The 16,716-nt window shown below is 43.9% G+C and overlaps 1 protein-coding gene across 1 annotated transcript in view; it reads right to left on the minus strand.

Annotated features, from left to right (window-relative positions):
- Positions 1-16,716, minus strand: part of FBXW10B (F-box and WD repeat domain containing 10B) — a 36,921-nt gene that overhangs the window by 3,965 nt on the left and 16,240 nt on the right. The window contains exons 8-13 of the mRNA XM_070389538.1: positions 12,952-13,073; positions 10,105-10,253; positions 8,961-9,103; positions 3,549-3,707; positions 1,504-1,769; positions 328-480 (exon numbers count right to left, since the gene is read on the minus strand). Of these exons, the coding sequence (XP_070245639.1) occupies positions 328-480; positions 1,504-1,769; positions 3,549-3,707; positions 8,961-9,103; positions 10,105-10,253; positions 12,952-13,073 (992 nt within the window). The remainder of the gene's footprint in view (positions 1-327; positions 481-1,503; positions 1,770-3,548; positions 3,708-8,960; positions 9,104-10,104; positions 10,254-12,951; positions 13,074-16,716) is intronic.

Below are 16,716 nucleotides of genomic sequence, written 5' to 3' on the forward strand. Positions count from 1 at the left end.
GAAATGGCAACACACTCCAGTATTCTTGCCGGGAAATCACATGGACAGAGGAGCCTGGCGGGCTACAGTCCATGGGGTGACAAAGAATCTGACACAACTGAGTGACTAAACACTTTCACACTTTTCTGTGTGGCCTCAAGTTAGTAGGGGATGATTAGGGGAAATCAGTCACTAAACCAACACCACAGTCATTCGTAGGAGAAGCTGGGCATTTTATCTGTTCTGAATCAAAGATAAGCAAAGTTATTGGCCTAGTGAAAAACTGGACTGAACAGAGAGAGAAAGAGGGGTTGAATCCTGTCACACTGATTCAGAATAAAGGATCACCCGTCTTCTGACCTCCGGCGACAACAGGTTTTGCTTCCAAATTCTCCTGCTCGGCACCCATGCCATTTGCTTCCTGAGAACCCAGTCTCTTCCTGCCATCTTTCCAGGGTGACTTTGGCTTTCCTGGACTTGGAGGTGTCTCCATTAACACACCTAAATTAAGATTGAGGAGGAAACTGTAGTAATTCTGTGATTCAATCAAGGATGACTACTGGGGGCACAGCTGATAATTCAACTGATCTTCACCCAAATTATCACTTTATTGTTTGATGTTTCTTATTCCTTGGAAGCTAGGCAGTCACCTGGAACCAAAGGTCCATCTAGGTCACCTGCTGAACACCCCCCCCCCCAACCTGATTTCCTACTGATTATGAAGCTTTAAGTGTTATCTGAAATTTCTGGTGCTCTGTCCTAGCTGATCATTTGTGTAAAATATGCTTGGAGATGATCTATTGATCTAGTATTTTCCAGGTATGCATGTTATCAACCAGAGGTCTAGAGAGAAGAGCGCAATGTAGCTTGTCTCTGTCCTAAGGAAATAATCATGTACTATATGCTTGGAAAGTGGCTTCCCAGATGGCTCAGTGATAAAGAATCCACCTGCCAAGCAGCAGACACTAGAGATACAGGGTCGATCCCTGAATTGGGAAGATCCCCTGGAGAAGGGAATGCCAATCCACTACAGTATTCTTTCCTAGGGAATCCCATGGACAGAGGAGCCTGGCAGTCTACAGTCCATGGGGTCGGACTTGACAGAGCAACTAACACAATGGCAACATATGTTTGGATCAAGGGCATGGAGAATGGACATGAGTTTGAGTAAACTCCATGAGTTGGTGATGGACAGGGAGGCCTGGCATGCTGCGATTCATGGGGTCACAAAGAGTTGGACACGACTGAGCGACTGGACTGAACTGGACTGATGAAGGGCTAGCGTCACCTCCTGTAGAAAGAGTCTAATACATTTGGAAATTAGGCCTTGAAAATTAGCAGCTTCCCTTGAGCTGCCTATTAGATTGTCATGTCAAAGAGAACGGTTCCCACCTGCCCTAAAGAACTGGGATGTACATCATTAAGAAACCACTGCCCAAAATATCCTACAAAGAAGCTGGTCCTAGCAGCCCCTTGCCTGCTCCAATGGATACCATAGAGGCAGCCTGGGTTCAGCTGTCTCACCTGTAGGTAATCTGGATGCCCTCAGGAAGATGCGGGACCTGCGAGGTTTGCTTAACAGGGACTCCTGGGCTGTCTGCTTGCTGGACACAGAATCCCTTGGGCTGTAGACCTGGGTGCTAGACTTGGAGAGGACTTCTGCAAAGCTGTTTTCTTCCCTGTCCTCCTCTCTGTCCTTCTTCTTTTGTTTGGCCCGTTCTACTGAGTACTGCCACTTGATATTCTCAAACTGAAACAGGAGGACGTTGCTCTCCGTGTTGATCACCATCCTGGAACCAAAGCAACATGATTGCCCACAAAAGGGGACTTCCCTGGTAGTCCAGTAGTTAAGACTACACCTCCCAGTGAGGGGGAGCGGGTTCAATCCCTGGTCGGGGAGCTAAGATCCCACATACCCTTAAAAGGAACGTGGAGGCTGCCATTGCCCCAGCTTCCAAATATGCATTAGGACTATTGTCCCACTGGATCCTGAGCCAAGAAATCAGTGCTGGGGAAATGACCACACAAACAGGGTGGTGTAGGTTGTTTCAGGGTCTAGAGCAGAGAAAGGTAGCAGGCCGTGCAGCAGAACTCATTAGCTCTGTAGCTATTTTCTTTAAAAATGAGTTGTGAGCAAAGCACACGTGTCCTGATTACTTCACTTCTCGAGTTAAAACATTTTAAGTGAATTTCTGTTCCTGGAGTAAGTGCTAAGGACCTAGGTACCCGAGGCAGAAAGCTTAGCTACTCTGCACACAAATGTCTGGAAGTCCACTCCTTTCTTAAGCACAGCATCCAAATGCCACATGTCTATTGTCATGATGGGATGAGAAAGCTCGCTAATGGGGGAAGTCTTCAAGCCCTCGCTGACTTTCTACCCCAATCTTCACTCCATCACTCCAGGATCTCTGTGCACACTCTATATCCAGACAGGACATTTGTATTTGGAAAGCAGGAGGGTTTCCATCTTCCCTAATCCCCCCTGAACCCGGGACCCCAAATATTACCTCCCACCCATTGTTCCTGGGGTTCACAGCATTCACAGGGCGCTGCTCCCCAACCCTGGTTCCTAGGTCGCCTATAGCTGTAAACAAGAGATGGAAATGCTGTGTGCAGGCTCCTTTCTGCTCCAAAAGGCTGTAATTTTAAGGCTGTCAACAGTCAGCATAAACTCTCCATAAAAGTGACTGGTTATAGTAGGATACGCTGGAATGGAATTAGAGAACCATCCCAGTTAGAAATCTTTCAGACTCATTTTTACTCAAGCTGACATCTCTCTTTGGATGTCACAAATGAGAAAAAGGTCAGAGGTGATCTCTCTTTATGGCTTTCTGACTTCATGACTGAAAGAGTATTCATTTATTGAGCCTTATTACGCAGAAGGAAGGCAAAGTCGTTCGGGGTGACTAGGTGATGTTTCAAGTGAGCCTGTGCTAGAATTTACAAGTCTAGTTGGGTATTTTTACATAATATCACGTGAACCTAGCATATAACAACACAGTGCTATATTCACTTAGTGCCACCATGGTTCTTTTTCATAAACTCCTCTGCTCCCTGGAGAAGGGAAGAGCCACCTACGCCAGTATTCTTGCCTGGAAAATCCCATGGACAGAGGAGCCTGGTGGGCTACAGTTCATGGGGTCACAAAGAATAAGACTTGACTAAGTGATTGAGCACACACACCTCTGCACAGTTCTGCCCCACTGGACATGGGGCCACCTACCAATGCCACCCCAACTTTCCTGCAAGTCTCTTTGCATCAGAGACGAGACACAGGGACCTGAGGAGCGCTCAGGCTGGACAGAGGATCAGGGGGCAGGTGAAGGCTGCCTGTTGGCAGAACCGGGTCCCTGCGGCAGAGCTGTATCATGCCCATCATGTGATCAGATCCGAGCCTGGGAACAAATGAGCCCCTGAGCCTATCATCCACCACAACCCAAACTGCAGGTGAGCACAGCCTGTGCTCTCCTGCTGCCTGCAAATCCGGGGCCAGTGTCCCAGAGGAGGGAAAAAAGAAACCCATCTAAACAGACTCGCTCAGGACCCTGACCTCCACACCGACCACCCACCTGTTGCCCTGAATAAAGAAGGACAGCACAGGATCACCTCTGCCATTGGCTTTCATCACCTTCAGACAGTTCCCGTTGAGGAAATTGTAAATGCGGATCTTGCCATCGGCACAAGCACTGATGACCCGGAGGAAGAGAAGGGCCACGTGGAGAACCTCCCTGGAAGGGAACAGGGTGACGGGCAGTACCCACCTTCCGGTGAACCACTCGGATGTGTCTGCAGTCAGGGACTTTGGTGTGTGGTTGGAAGTGGGTGGGGGGCTCATGGACTGTCCCTGAAGCAACGTTTGCCATCATTTTGTGATTCTGGATGTAAACCATTAACCCTCAAGACGCAGCTGTACTCTCTCCCCTCACTCTGCAGTTACTGTTCCTACAACTTGGTCACAGTGCCACAAGGCAGAAAAACAAAAGGGCTTACATCAAGATTTTTTTTTTTTTGGTCAGATATATAGATGACTGTGCTTCTCTCTTACAATTTGATTTCTAGCTATCAGACTTCTACAAATGTCATGCTCAGAATCATTTGACATTTTTAATCTTTTTAAAAGTAGCATTATTATATAAATAAAGAAAAAAAAACAGACGGGAAAATGGTTATCTTTGTAAGAAGCAAAAACCTGGTATTTGAGCAGGTTCTCTTGGTTCTTAAATTAGTGGCTTTCATTCTTTCAGTGAAACATCCCATAGGAAAACTGTATCCACCAGCTGAGATTTTTGAGCTCTCTTTTGTGATTACCAGCAGGGGAAGAGAGGGAGGGATCGGGAGAAGATTTATATAAATGCCTCTAACAAAATCCCCCTGACAACAGTTGGGTCCTAGCTGGGCTCCAGATAAGTGGAGTATTCAGATCTGAGAAGTGCCATTACCCTACTGCTATTAATGCTACTGAAAAATGGAACTTGATGTCACCAATTTTTTAGACCTTGTGTGCAAAGCAGGTCCATCGACCTCTGCCACATCCACCCATCCAAGTCCATCCATGGCCACATTCATATGTTACTTTCTCCATAAAGCCACCTCTCATCTCCACTTCTCCTCTCACCCTACTCATATACATAGACTTCTGGTATATTGTCAGATCGTCTTGGGTACAGCACCTGTCTTATCCACCTTTGCACACCCAGCACCCAGCACATGGCCCAGTCCTGCAGCAGGTCCTCAATAAATATTTATTACAAAAGTGAACGTTGGCTCACGTTTCAGTGTATGATCATTGCTAAGGTATGTTAAAACAATCACATCCAACATAGGGAGTTGGGATGGGCAAGTACACACTGCTCTATTTAAAATGGATAACCAACAAGGACCTACCATATAGCACAGGGAGCTTTGCTCAACATTATGTGGCAGCCTGGGTGGGAGGGGAGTCTGGGGGAAGAACACACGTATATGTGTTCTCTGTATATGGCTGAGTTGCTCTGTTGTGCACCTGAAACCATCTCAACATTGCTAATCAGCTGTGTTTTTGTTGTTGTTCAGTTGCTAAGTCATGTCTGACTCTTATCCTTCAATATAAAATAAAAAGTTAAAAGAATGACATCCACCACATATCATCTGGACTTGGTCAGATTCCAAGGTGACCTAGGTACCAGAGTCATACTGAGACTTTTCAAGGCTCCAACAACTAGCAAAACAAAAATAACAAAGACTTTGAAACGCAGAAGACATTCAAAGAACAGCAAAGAAGTCAATGCGGCTTGATGTATCATGTGATGAACACATGGCTAGATGGACAGATGGATAGATAGATAATAAATGTAAGGTATAAAATACATGTAAGAAAGTTCAACAAAATTCTAATTTTTTCCCAAGATGAAAATGCAATGACTTTACTGGCGCCCTAAGTGCACCTCAGTCCACCTATGGCGATCCACACTGGGAGAGATGCCTAGTGACTGAAGGGTTTGCCTCCCTGTGTGTCTCTTTGGATCTTGCTGAGCGGAGCCTACACTTCTCGTGGGTTCCTGTGACATTTGGTGGTTCAGCCTATATACCATCATAGCCTGGTGATTTAAAGCACAGACTTTGGGATCAGAAAATCTGGGATCAAAACCTGACCGTACCTCTTACTGACTGTATAAACTTGAGAAAATAACCTCTCAGTCTTCAGTTTTCTCTTCCATGAGAAGGGGAACTGCTTCAGAGGATTCCTGTTGTGATTAAATCAATCGAGGTATTTTAAAAACTAAGCCCATACCTCACACAACAGTGGTTTTCATGGTTCTGGCATAATCCAGTCTCCTTTCATATTTTATCTCTGCCCTAGAAATGTCACTTGTCTCTTTCTTTGTCCCTCCTTGATCAAAAAAAAAACACTGCAGAAGGTGACGTCAGTGAAAATGGTGGCGTTCAAAGGAACTCCAAAATTCTGTCCTTTCATAAAAGCAATGAAAAAACTGGCAAAAACTGTCAGAATCAACTATTTGGAACTCTGGAAAATAACCAAAGGCTTGCAGCAACCCAAGGGAAACCACTAATAAAGTAATTCAAAAATACATAGTAAAAATGTGATGACAGAATTAAAATGGTACACTGTTAATATCTAAATATCTGTTCAACACCCAAAAAGACCACAATAGAAAACTTGAGAAATGAAACAAACAAACAAAATATATATAAGACTATAGAAAAACAAAAAGCCAAATGGTAGAGTTAAGTTTGTTTTACACTTAATGTAAATAGATTAAATTCTTCCATTAAAAGGCAGACATTGGGAGAAACGATTAAAAACACAATCCAACTAAATGCTGCCTACAGGAGGCTCACTGTAGATTCAAAGACACAAATATGTTGAAAGTGAAAGAGTGGGAAAAAAAGATACTCCTTGCCAAAGGAGCACCAGAGTGTCTACACAAATACCACACAAAATAGACTTTTAGACAAAATTGTTAATAGAGACAAAAAAAGAACATTACATAATAATGGTAAAAGAATGAATTTACCAAGGATATATAACAATTATAAAATTTTTGCTTAGACTGCCCCCAAAAAATAAGAGATAAAATTCAAATTACTAAAATCAGAAATGAAACGGAGGACATTACTACTGACTGATGGAAATATTGTGTAATTAGATAGTGGGAATCACCACATAACATCATGGATATACTAAAAAACATTCAATTGTACATCATGAAACGGTGAATTTTGTGTCATGTGAATTATCTTAATTTTTAAGTTGTAAATATATATATATTCAATTTACTTAATATATACTAAAATGTTATATATAGTATATAAATATATATTTAATGTATTAAATATATTATATAATATATATATAAATATACAATGTATACATTAAATGGAATGAAGGTGTTCAGTGTACTTGATAGTCATATTTCTTGCAGTAAATGAATAATTTGGCTTCTTTGTACAAATCAATAGCATAAATTTGCTTTCTCAACACTTCACTATGTCCAGCTAAACTACCCACAAAGGAGATCAAACTGCCCAGCAAGATCAAACCAGTCAATCCTAAAAGAAATCAACCCTCAATATTCATTGGAAGGACTGATGCTGAAACTGAAGCTCCAATCCTTTGGCCACCTGATGCAAAGAACTGAGTCACTGGAAAAGACCCTAGAGCTGGGAAAGGTTGAGGGCAGGAGGAGAAGGGGACAACAGAGGACGAGATGACTGGACTGACTCAATGGACATGAGTTTGAGCAAACTCTGGGAGATGGTGAAGGACAGGGAAGGCTGACTTGCCGCAGTCCATGGGATCACAAAGAGTGAAACACAACTTAACAACTGAACAACAACAATCAAGCACTTATATATACACAGTACTGCTTCAGATGAGTGGGAGAAAGGGCCCTACAAATGAGAACACTGCCCATGTCCTCCAAATGTACTATAACTGTCTATGGATTTGCTGTAAGTGTGCAAGGCAGTAAGTGTGCAAGGCATCAAGAGCCAATGTGGATGGTGTGTTGGGCTGTCATTCAGTGGAAGTAGGAATGGTTTAAGAAGATCCCAAAGCTGAGGTATTAATAGAATGGGTTTGATGAAATGGTGAACATACTGCTAAGTTTGCTGGAAACAATTATCTTCCAATAACTAAATTAAATCCTACTGAATCATGCTTGGAAGGTTTTAAAAATGTAGCGTTACCATTTTAATGTGATATCACAAAGTTTGAGTCCCTCCTTGAGGTCAAGTTTGGACAAGCCAGATGATCAATGCTGTAAGGTTTATCGATAATCACCCAAGGCTTAACTAAATCACTGAACACTGGCCCTTCCTGATACTACCCACCTGTCAACAATGCAGTTACACCCCAGATAGAGAACATACACATATAGGCCCATATCCCCCTCTACTGCCCACAAAGCCAGTCTGCCTGCTCAAGAAGTTTCTGTGGATAACCAAAAAGGGCCTATTGTATTGTATAGCACAAGGAACTCTGCTCAATGTTATGTGGTAGCCTGGATGGGAAGGGAGTTTGGGGGAGAGTGGGTACATATATATGTACAGCTGAGTCCCTTTGCTGTGCACCTGGAACTATCACAATATTGTTACCCAACTATACTCCAATATAAAACCTTTCTTAAAAATTTAAAAATTAATTAAAAAAAAAAGAGGTTCCTGTGAGGGTACAAGGAAATCTAGGACCATTTTTCATTAAATAACTCTCCTTGACAGATCCTCCTGGAAGACCCTCTCTCAATGAATTAGGATAGCACTTAGCTTCCTGGCGTCTCTTATAATGCATTCAGGGGAAGAAGCAATATTCGTGCAGTACAAGAGTGGCATAGAGCAGTTTGTAAAACCCACAATTATGGCAGAACCATTAACTGACCACAATGCCCTTTACAAATAAGCCTAGATAACCTCAGAGTACTTCTTAATTGGATCCAAGCACGCACCATCACTAAACTGGGATTGGAAATGCAAAATGAAATCCATTTGCTGTCCCGGAATAGAATTGAGCCCCCAGGCTTTAAGGGAGCGCCTTCTTTAAGCCCTTCCTTATTTTTAAACCTTTGGCACCTGGGTCATTTTAAGTTTTCGCAACCACAAAATTCCAAGAACTTAAGTTTACTGGAATTGGCATCACAGAGGGACAGTTCCGCCAATATTCCTAAGTTTGGTAGGTAACAGATAAAATTTATTACATGTGCCGTAAGTGTAAATTTTCAGTAACTTCTCAAAATCTCCACATGGTATTATTGTTTCTTAAGAGAGACAAGGGAGGGCAGGAGAGGGGTGACTATATTGGGCAACAGGTGGGAGAAGAGGAAAGTGGAAATGGGTGAGGAGCAGAGGCGAGAGGGTCAGCAGAGAGCAGTAGGGACAGTGAAGTCCCTACTTAATGAAGACTTCACCCAAGAGTGAAGTCTAGGTTCTGTTGGGAAAATTGGGGTCAGGGGCAGGGACCTGGCCAGGGTGTCCTGAGTACCTACTTTGGATGCTTGAAGGCCATGAGGCACCGCTCGTACTTTCCCACCATGCTCCAGGCCATGACCAGGCCATCAGTGCCTCCTGACAGGAGATGCCACTGGTCGAAGTATAGACACTTCACGGCCCCCTCGTGGCCGTTGAGCGTCTGCAAGAAAAGATGCCTCTGTTCTCAGCCCATCTTCAGCCCGAATCATGACTCCTCGAGGAGCAGAGCTGGAGGCTTCTTGAGATGGATCCCAAAGCCACGCTCCACCAGTCTGAGGCTACCACACTGGGAGTCTGCCTGAGCCCACTGCATGTCTGCTCTAAGAAGGTTGGTGAGGTTCAGGCAACCTGCTCCCTCCCCAGTTAAGGAGGAAGGAGATCTGGGGAGGCCTTGTACCCAGTGGGTCTGTGACCAGGTAGGCCCCGCCTTCCTGGAGTGCCTGAGAGGGACACAGTCTTCCTTCCTCCGCTGCCAGAAGGGCAAGGCTCATGTGTCAGCTCCCTGCCAGGACCAGAGGCAGCTTGATATCCAGTAACTACTGCTTAGACCACAGTAACATCACTGGTGAGAAAAGCCCACCAGCCAGGCAGCCGCTTCTCGCTGTGATCCTGTATTCTCAGCACAAAAGATATCTCAGCACCACCCACCAGGGACGGGGGCTGCCCATCCGGCAAGAACACTTCCAGTGTGTGAACATTCGATCACTTTCTAGACAGCCAACATTCTCTTCTCAGAAGAGAGGCAAGAGGAGATCACTGTGGTTTGTTCATTCCCAGACCCCATGCCAGAATCAGGGTCAAATGTTCCAGAAGAAGAAAAGGTACTTTATCTGTGCTGCTGTGAAAAGACCCCTCCGAATCCATGTATCTTGCGGAGTCAGAACGTAGCCTCCACCACCTCCACCCATGAAAACATGGCTCACGTGGGCCTTGACCTTCAACCAACTCAGAATGGCCCCTTCTTAGGGGGTCTTCCCTTCCCTTTCTCAGGACCACCCTCTTTTGGTGACTGCCTCTCAACCACCCTAGGGTGGTCTGGGGAGCTACCTGTCTGTCAGTGCCTGTCAGTGTCCTCCAGCCTCTCACCCACAGCACTCTGCTCCCCAGTCCCCATCCCTAGCCCCTCCCCCTAGTCCCCTCCCTCCAGTCCCCAGCGTTCACCTTTACCAGCTGGGCTGTGACCATGTGCCACACTTTGACCATGCCTTTCTCACAGCTGCTCACGATGTACGTGTCATTGATCCTGGTATCCAGGATGGGGTCTTTGTGTTTGAAAGTCTTTAAGCACTTCCCTGTCTCTATATCCCACTCTGAAAGGGAAGGGGAGAGAGAAAAGAGGGTGCATGGAGAGGGTGCCAAAGGGGCTCCATACCCCATCGCAGAAGCTGAGACCAGCCAAGCCCATCATATCAAACTCCAGAAGGCTTCATCTGGTCCAGCACCCCCACTGGCTCACCCATAGTCCATGTACCTGCAACCCAGGGCTCCCCTCTCATAGCCCTTGGGAGATCCAGCAATGCATAGACCTTGGCTCTGACCCTGAACCTTAGCCTCCTGGTCTAAGAGGTGGACAGCTCATCTCCAGTAAGCCTCCTCCTCAAGCCTGAAAGATGCTAGAGTAGATTTCAGGAAAATCATGGCAGGTGTTCAGGGCATGATTCCTCCCAGATGCTGTCTCCTGACCCTCACCTCCTACCCACCCTCAAAGAAAAGAAAGCTGTCTCTCTCCATTTACATTTTAAAGTACTTCTGAATCTGACTTTTGGATTTTACTTCTAAGAGATTGTCACAGCTGAGGGCGAATCTACTGCTGCTTCTACACAGATGGTGCTGGAGCCCCCACCTCTCATATCATAAACGTTGGGTGGATATGAGAGTCCATGGGTGGTGGGAGAACTGAGCTTGAAGGAAGAGACTGAAAGTGGGCATCACAAATTCAGTGATGAGAACATTAAAGCCCCCCATAGAACCTACTTCCTCAGGCAATGCAATGAGTATCACAGGACCAAATACTAACCACAGTGCACACCCACCCCACACTAGCCATGAGCCGGGCTAATCAAAGTGCTTGCCATGCATTAACTCATCTTCACAGGACAAAGCTATTATTACTCCTTCCTGTACAGATGGGGAAACTGAGACCCAGAGAGGTTCAGTAACCTGCTCAAGATCACAGGGGTGGTGAGCAGATTGAACTGGGATTTGAACCCAGGGAGTCTGGGTCCAGAGACCATTTTGCCTTCACCTGGGCATCCGCGGGAACTTCGCACTCAATGCATTAGCTTCCCATTGCTGCTGTAACAGATTACTATCAACTTAGAGCCTGAAAATGACAAACGGATTATCTTACAGAATCACTGCACAACCTCACAAGGCTAAAATCAAGGTGTCAGCAGGGCTGTGCTCCTTTAGGGAGTCTCAGGGGGGTGGAGGGAGGAATCCATGTCCTCACCTTTTCCACCTTCTAGGGTCCCCGACACACACCTTGTCTCACACCCCCTTTCTCCATCTTCAAGGCCAGCAACGTTCCATCTCTCTGACCATTCATCCACAGTCATGTCTCCTTTTGGTCACACATAAGAAAATGTCTGTTTTTATGGATCCAGGTGATGACCCATGGGCCCACACCAATAACCCTGGGTCATCTCCGCATTTTAAGGTCCCTGACTTCACTACATCTTCAAAGTCCTTCTTGCTATGCAAGATGACACAGTCACTGGTTTCCGGGATTAGGATGGGACCGTCTTTGGCTGGCTGTTCTCCTGCCACACTCAACGTGTCCAAAATACAAGCCATCATCTTCTCCTCCATCCCTCCCCTACCCTGCTCTTCCTCCAAGGTCCCATTTCCATCAATGGTACTTCTGTGTACCCAATGGCCTGAATTATAAAGTCTGGCCTCACCCTTCGCCATTCTATCTTGCTTTTCATCTCCTGTTAGTGCTGAAGTCCTGCCAGTTCTCATTCTGGAAATCTTACCCCCCAACCCCGTCCTCTGTATGTATCATCTCCTTACAGGTACATACAGATCCATCCGATAACTTCACACTTGCCTATTCTCAGATATTCTGAAGACATCTTGTCTCCAAAGAGTTGCCATCTTTCCAAATCTTTCTTCCACAATATCACTAGAGCAGTCTTTCTCAAATACGCATCTCATCATATCACTTCTCAGCTTAGAACGCATTTACAGCCTCCTACATTTTACAGAATAAAGTTCAATTTTCAACACATAAGGCCCTTTATAATCTGGCCCCAAACAAACATACCTGCCTGATCGCCAACACAACACACAACAGCTCAGCCAACTGAGCAGAGGGAAAGTCCCTCAATTCTTCATTTTCTTTCATATTCTGTGATTTGCCTGAGCTGTTCCTTCTGTTTAAAATGCCCTACACACTCCCTCTGCTTGTAGAACTACTCATCCTCAGGACCAGACTCAAACAGTACCCTGCCTGCGGTGCTTTCCCTTTTACTCTTATTTCTATGGTGACTTAGCCCTCCACAAACTTGCTGGAGTACACGTTTTAGAACCAGACAGCCCTGGGTTCAAATCCCCACCCAACCACTTAGCAGTTTGACTCATGGCTAATTGTTTTTCTCTCTGAGTCGTGGATCCCTTATCTGCATCCACCCCATAGAACGCTTATGAGACTGAAATAAGATAATGTAAAGCACCCATCGCAGTCCCAAAGTTAGTACTCAATAAAAGGCAACTGTTGTCATTCACATATTTACTCTTCCCTCCATGATATATTTATGTATCTGTCTCCATTAGGAGACCACGAGGCTCTTGAGGAAATAGAAAGCCACGTTGAAAGGGCCATGGCATATGCTGCTTTCCTTACACTTAGCACAGCTCCTAGCATTCAACCAATAGTCATCAATGGATCATAGATAGATGGATGAAGGGATAAGCGACTGCCTGTAGAAATGAGCAAAACAAGTCTTCTGGCAACCCATGGGCTTAGGGAAACATCTTAGAGAGTCTGAGGCATTTCTTTCTCACCTTTTACCTGGCAATCTTTTGCTCCAGAGGCGAGCTTGTTCTTATACACATCCATGCAGGTGATGGTCCCCTGGTGGCCATTGAAGATGCGTATACAAGCCCCACTTTTCAGATCCCAGTACCTGCAGGAATCAGACCACAAAAAAGAGATGTTTTTGAGACTTTCTGAGGACCCAAGGGTTCAACAGCATAGAGTTCCTTTAGGTTGATAGGTAGTTGGAAGGCATCAGAGTTTCATGATTAAGCTCAGAGTCCAAGGCTTGGATTTGAATCCCACTTGCAGCATTTCTTAGGTGTAACTTTAATAAAACTACTGAACTTCAGTGAAAACTTCATTTCCTCCTTGATTCAATGGAAATGATAATAAAAATAATTATCTCACAGGTTTATGAAGAATTAAATACAGTAATGCAGAAATTGTCAACTAGGGGTGACATCCACTCCCAGGGGACATGTGACAATGTCTGGAGACATGTTTGGTTGTCACAAGCTGGGCTTCCTGGGTGGCTCAAATGGTAAAGAATCTGCCTGCAATGTGGGAGACCCAGGTTTGATCCCTGTGTCAGGAAGATCCCCTGGAGAAGGGAATGGCTTAATTCCATGGACAGAGGAGCCTGGCGGGCTACAGTCCATGGGATTGCAAAGAGTCAGACGCAACTGAGTGACTAACACTTTTACTTTTCATCAGATGGAAGGGTCCCTAGAACAATCACCAGGCTCAGAATCCACAACACTGATTCAGTGGTAGAGCTGATCTTCAAACAAGAACAACAGAACAATTGACACATGCCACTTGGATTCAGACTATTTTATGTGCATTTCTAAAGCATATCTAGGGCTTCCCAGGTGACTCTGTGGTAAAGAATCCACCTGCCATGCAGGAGACCTGGGTTCCATCCCTGGGTTGAGAAGATCCCCTGGAGGAAGAAATGGCAACCCACTCCAGTATTCTTGCCTGGAGAATCCCATGGACAGAGGAACCTGGTGGGCTACAGTTCTTGGGGTCACAAAGAGTCAGACATGACCTAGCAACTAAACACACACACACACAAAGCATATCTAAGAGATATATAGGAAACATGTATGAGTCACACTATTTTTTAATATACAAACCTGCCTCAGATCTCTCAACCATCATTCATACTGACTTTGTGACAGGACAAAGTATAATGTCAAGAGACTGGGCTCTGGAGCCAGGCTGCCTGAGGTCCACTCACATATCCATCACTCACTGGCTGTGTGATCTCAAATAAGTTACTGAATCACCTGCTATCTCAGTTTCCTCATTTGTAAATTGGGGATAATAATGGTACTTATTCCATAGAGTTATTAGGAGACTTGGCACATAATAAACTATAAGTAAATGTTTCTTTTGATTGGGGGGGGGGCGGGCGTTGTCAGACTTTTCCTTCTAATATTCCTAAAGGTCCAATGGCCTTTATCTGTTCATCAGAGCCTCCTATGCATACATAGTTGACTTTAACAAGGTCCCAGTGGTCTGAAAAAAAAGCATGTTTTGAATTTCTACTTCCTAGCAGCATGGTTAACCATATGCCCAGGTTGTTTTCATAATTTATGCAGAAAAGGTATTTGATAAACGCTTTTAGAAAAATAGGAATGGGGACTTCCTTAGTGGTCCAGTGGCTAAGACTCCATGCTCCCAATACAGGGGGATTGGGTTCAATCCCTAGTCAGGAACTAGGTCCACATGCTGCAACTAAAGATCCTACAAGCAGCAATGAAGATTCTGCATGCTGCAACTAAGACCACTGTAGCCAACTAAATAAGCAAATATTTTAAAATTTGTAAATGGATGTTTATAGCCACTTACTCATAACAGACAAAATGTAGACGCAACCAAGATGTCCTTCAGTGGATGAAGGAATAAATAAACTGTGGTCCATCTGGACAGTGGAATATTATTCAATGTAAGTAAAAAATGAGCTATCCAGACATGAAAAGACATGGAGGAGCCTTAAATGCATATGACTAAGTGAAAGAAGATCTGAAAAAGCTACACACTATATGATTTCAACTACATGACATTCTGGAAAAGGCAAAACTACAGAGCCAGTAGAAAGATTAATGGTTGTCAGGGATTGGGAGAAGCATGAATAGGTAAAGAACAGAGGATTTTTAGGGCAGTGAAAATACTTTGTATGATACTATAATGATGGATATGTGTCATTATATATTTGTCCAAATGCATACAATGTACACCACCAAGTGTGAACCCTAAGTTAAACTGTTGACTTTAGGTAATTGCATGCATGCTCAGCCTCTCAGTTGCGTCCAACTCTTTGTGACCCCACAGACTATAGCCCACCAGGCTCCTCTGACCAAGGGATTCTCCAGGCAAGAATACTGGAGTGGGTTGTCATTTCCTCCTCCAGGGGATCTTTCCAAGCCAGGGATCGAACTCCTATCTCCTGTATCTCCTGCACTGCAGGAGGATTCTTTACCCACTGAGCCATCAGGAAAGCACAGATTACGATGTGTCAAAGCAGGGTCATCAGTTGTAACACATGTTCCACTCTGATGGGGAATCTTGAGGACAAGAGAATATATTCGTGTGCAGGTGCAGAAGGTATATTGGAAAACTTTGTGTCTTCTGTCAATTTTGCTGTGAATCTGAAACTGCTCTATAAAAATTGTCTTTTTTAAAAAGGTAGTTTTGATATAAGAATAGAAAAACAAGCCAACAACACTGTTTTATTTTTGAAAGTTGCTGAGAGTGAATCTTGAAAGTTCTCATCACAAGAAAAAAAATGTCACTCTGTGCTGTGATGGATATAACTGAATTCACTGGGGTAATTATTTTGCAATATATGCATATATCAAGTCATTATATTATACACCTAATATATTGTATGTCAATTCTACCTCAATAAAAATTTTTTTAAACTTTGTATGTCAATTATACCTCAACAAAAAAATTTTTTTAATTCATACACATGGGTATCAGGAAACACATACAGGAATGTCTATGGCAGTAATCTTTGAAAGAATAAACAGCTAACAACAATGCAAATATCCACCAACAGAAGAGTAAATAAATGAGTTATGATGATGTATTCATCCAATAAAATACTATATCTCAGTGAAAATAAGTTAACTACTGCTATCTATATCATAAAGATGAATCTCAAAATTAGTGCAAGAATCAAGTACATGTGAATTTTTAAAATATAACTACATTTATGTTGAGTTCAAGAAAGGACAAAGGTAGTGAATATATCTGGAGATACATAAATAGGTAGCAAAACTATAAAGAAATTTAAGTATAAAATTTATACTGATCAGAAGGAAGAAAGAAAAAATAAGAGAAAGGCACACAATGAGATTTGGGGAAAGGAGTGCGTCAAGGCTGTGTATTGTCACCCTGTTTATTTAACTTATACGCAGAGTACATCATGAGAAACGCTAGGCTGGAAGAAGCACAAGCTGGAATCAAGATTGCCGGGAGAAATATCAATAACCTCAGATATGCAGATGACACCACCCTTATGGCAGAAAGTGAAGAGGAACTAAAAAGCCTCTTCATGAAAGTGAAAGAGGAGAGTGAAAAAAGTTGGCTTAAAGCTCAACATTCAGAAAACGAAGATCATGGCACCTGGGCCCATCACTTCATGGGAAATAGATGGAAAACAGTGGAAACAGTGTCAGACTTTATTTTGGGGGCTCCAAAATTACTGCAGATGGTGACTGCAGCCATGAAATTAAAAGACGCTTACTCCTTGGAAGGAAAGTTATGACCAACCTAGA

The sequence above is a fragment of the Bos mutus genome, chromosome 19 (genome assembly GCF_027580195.1).
Source record: "Bos mutus isolate GX-2022 chromosome 19, NWIPB_WYAK_1.1, whole genome shotgun sequence".
Classification (NCBI taxonomy): domain Eukaryota; kingdom Metazoa; phylum Chordata; class Mammalia; order Artiodactyla; family Bovidae; genus Bos; species Bos mutus.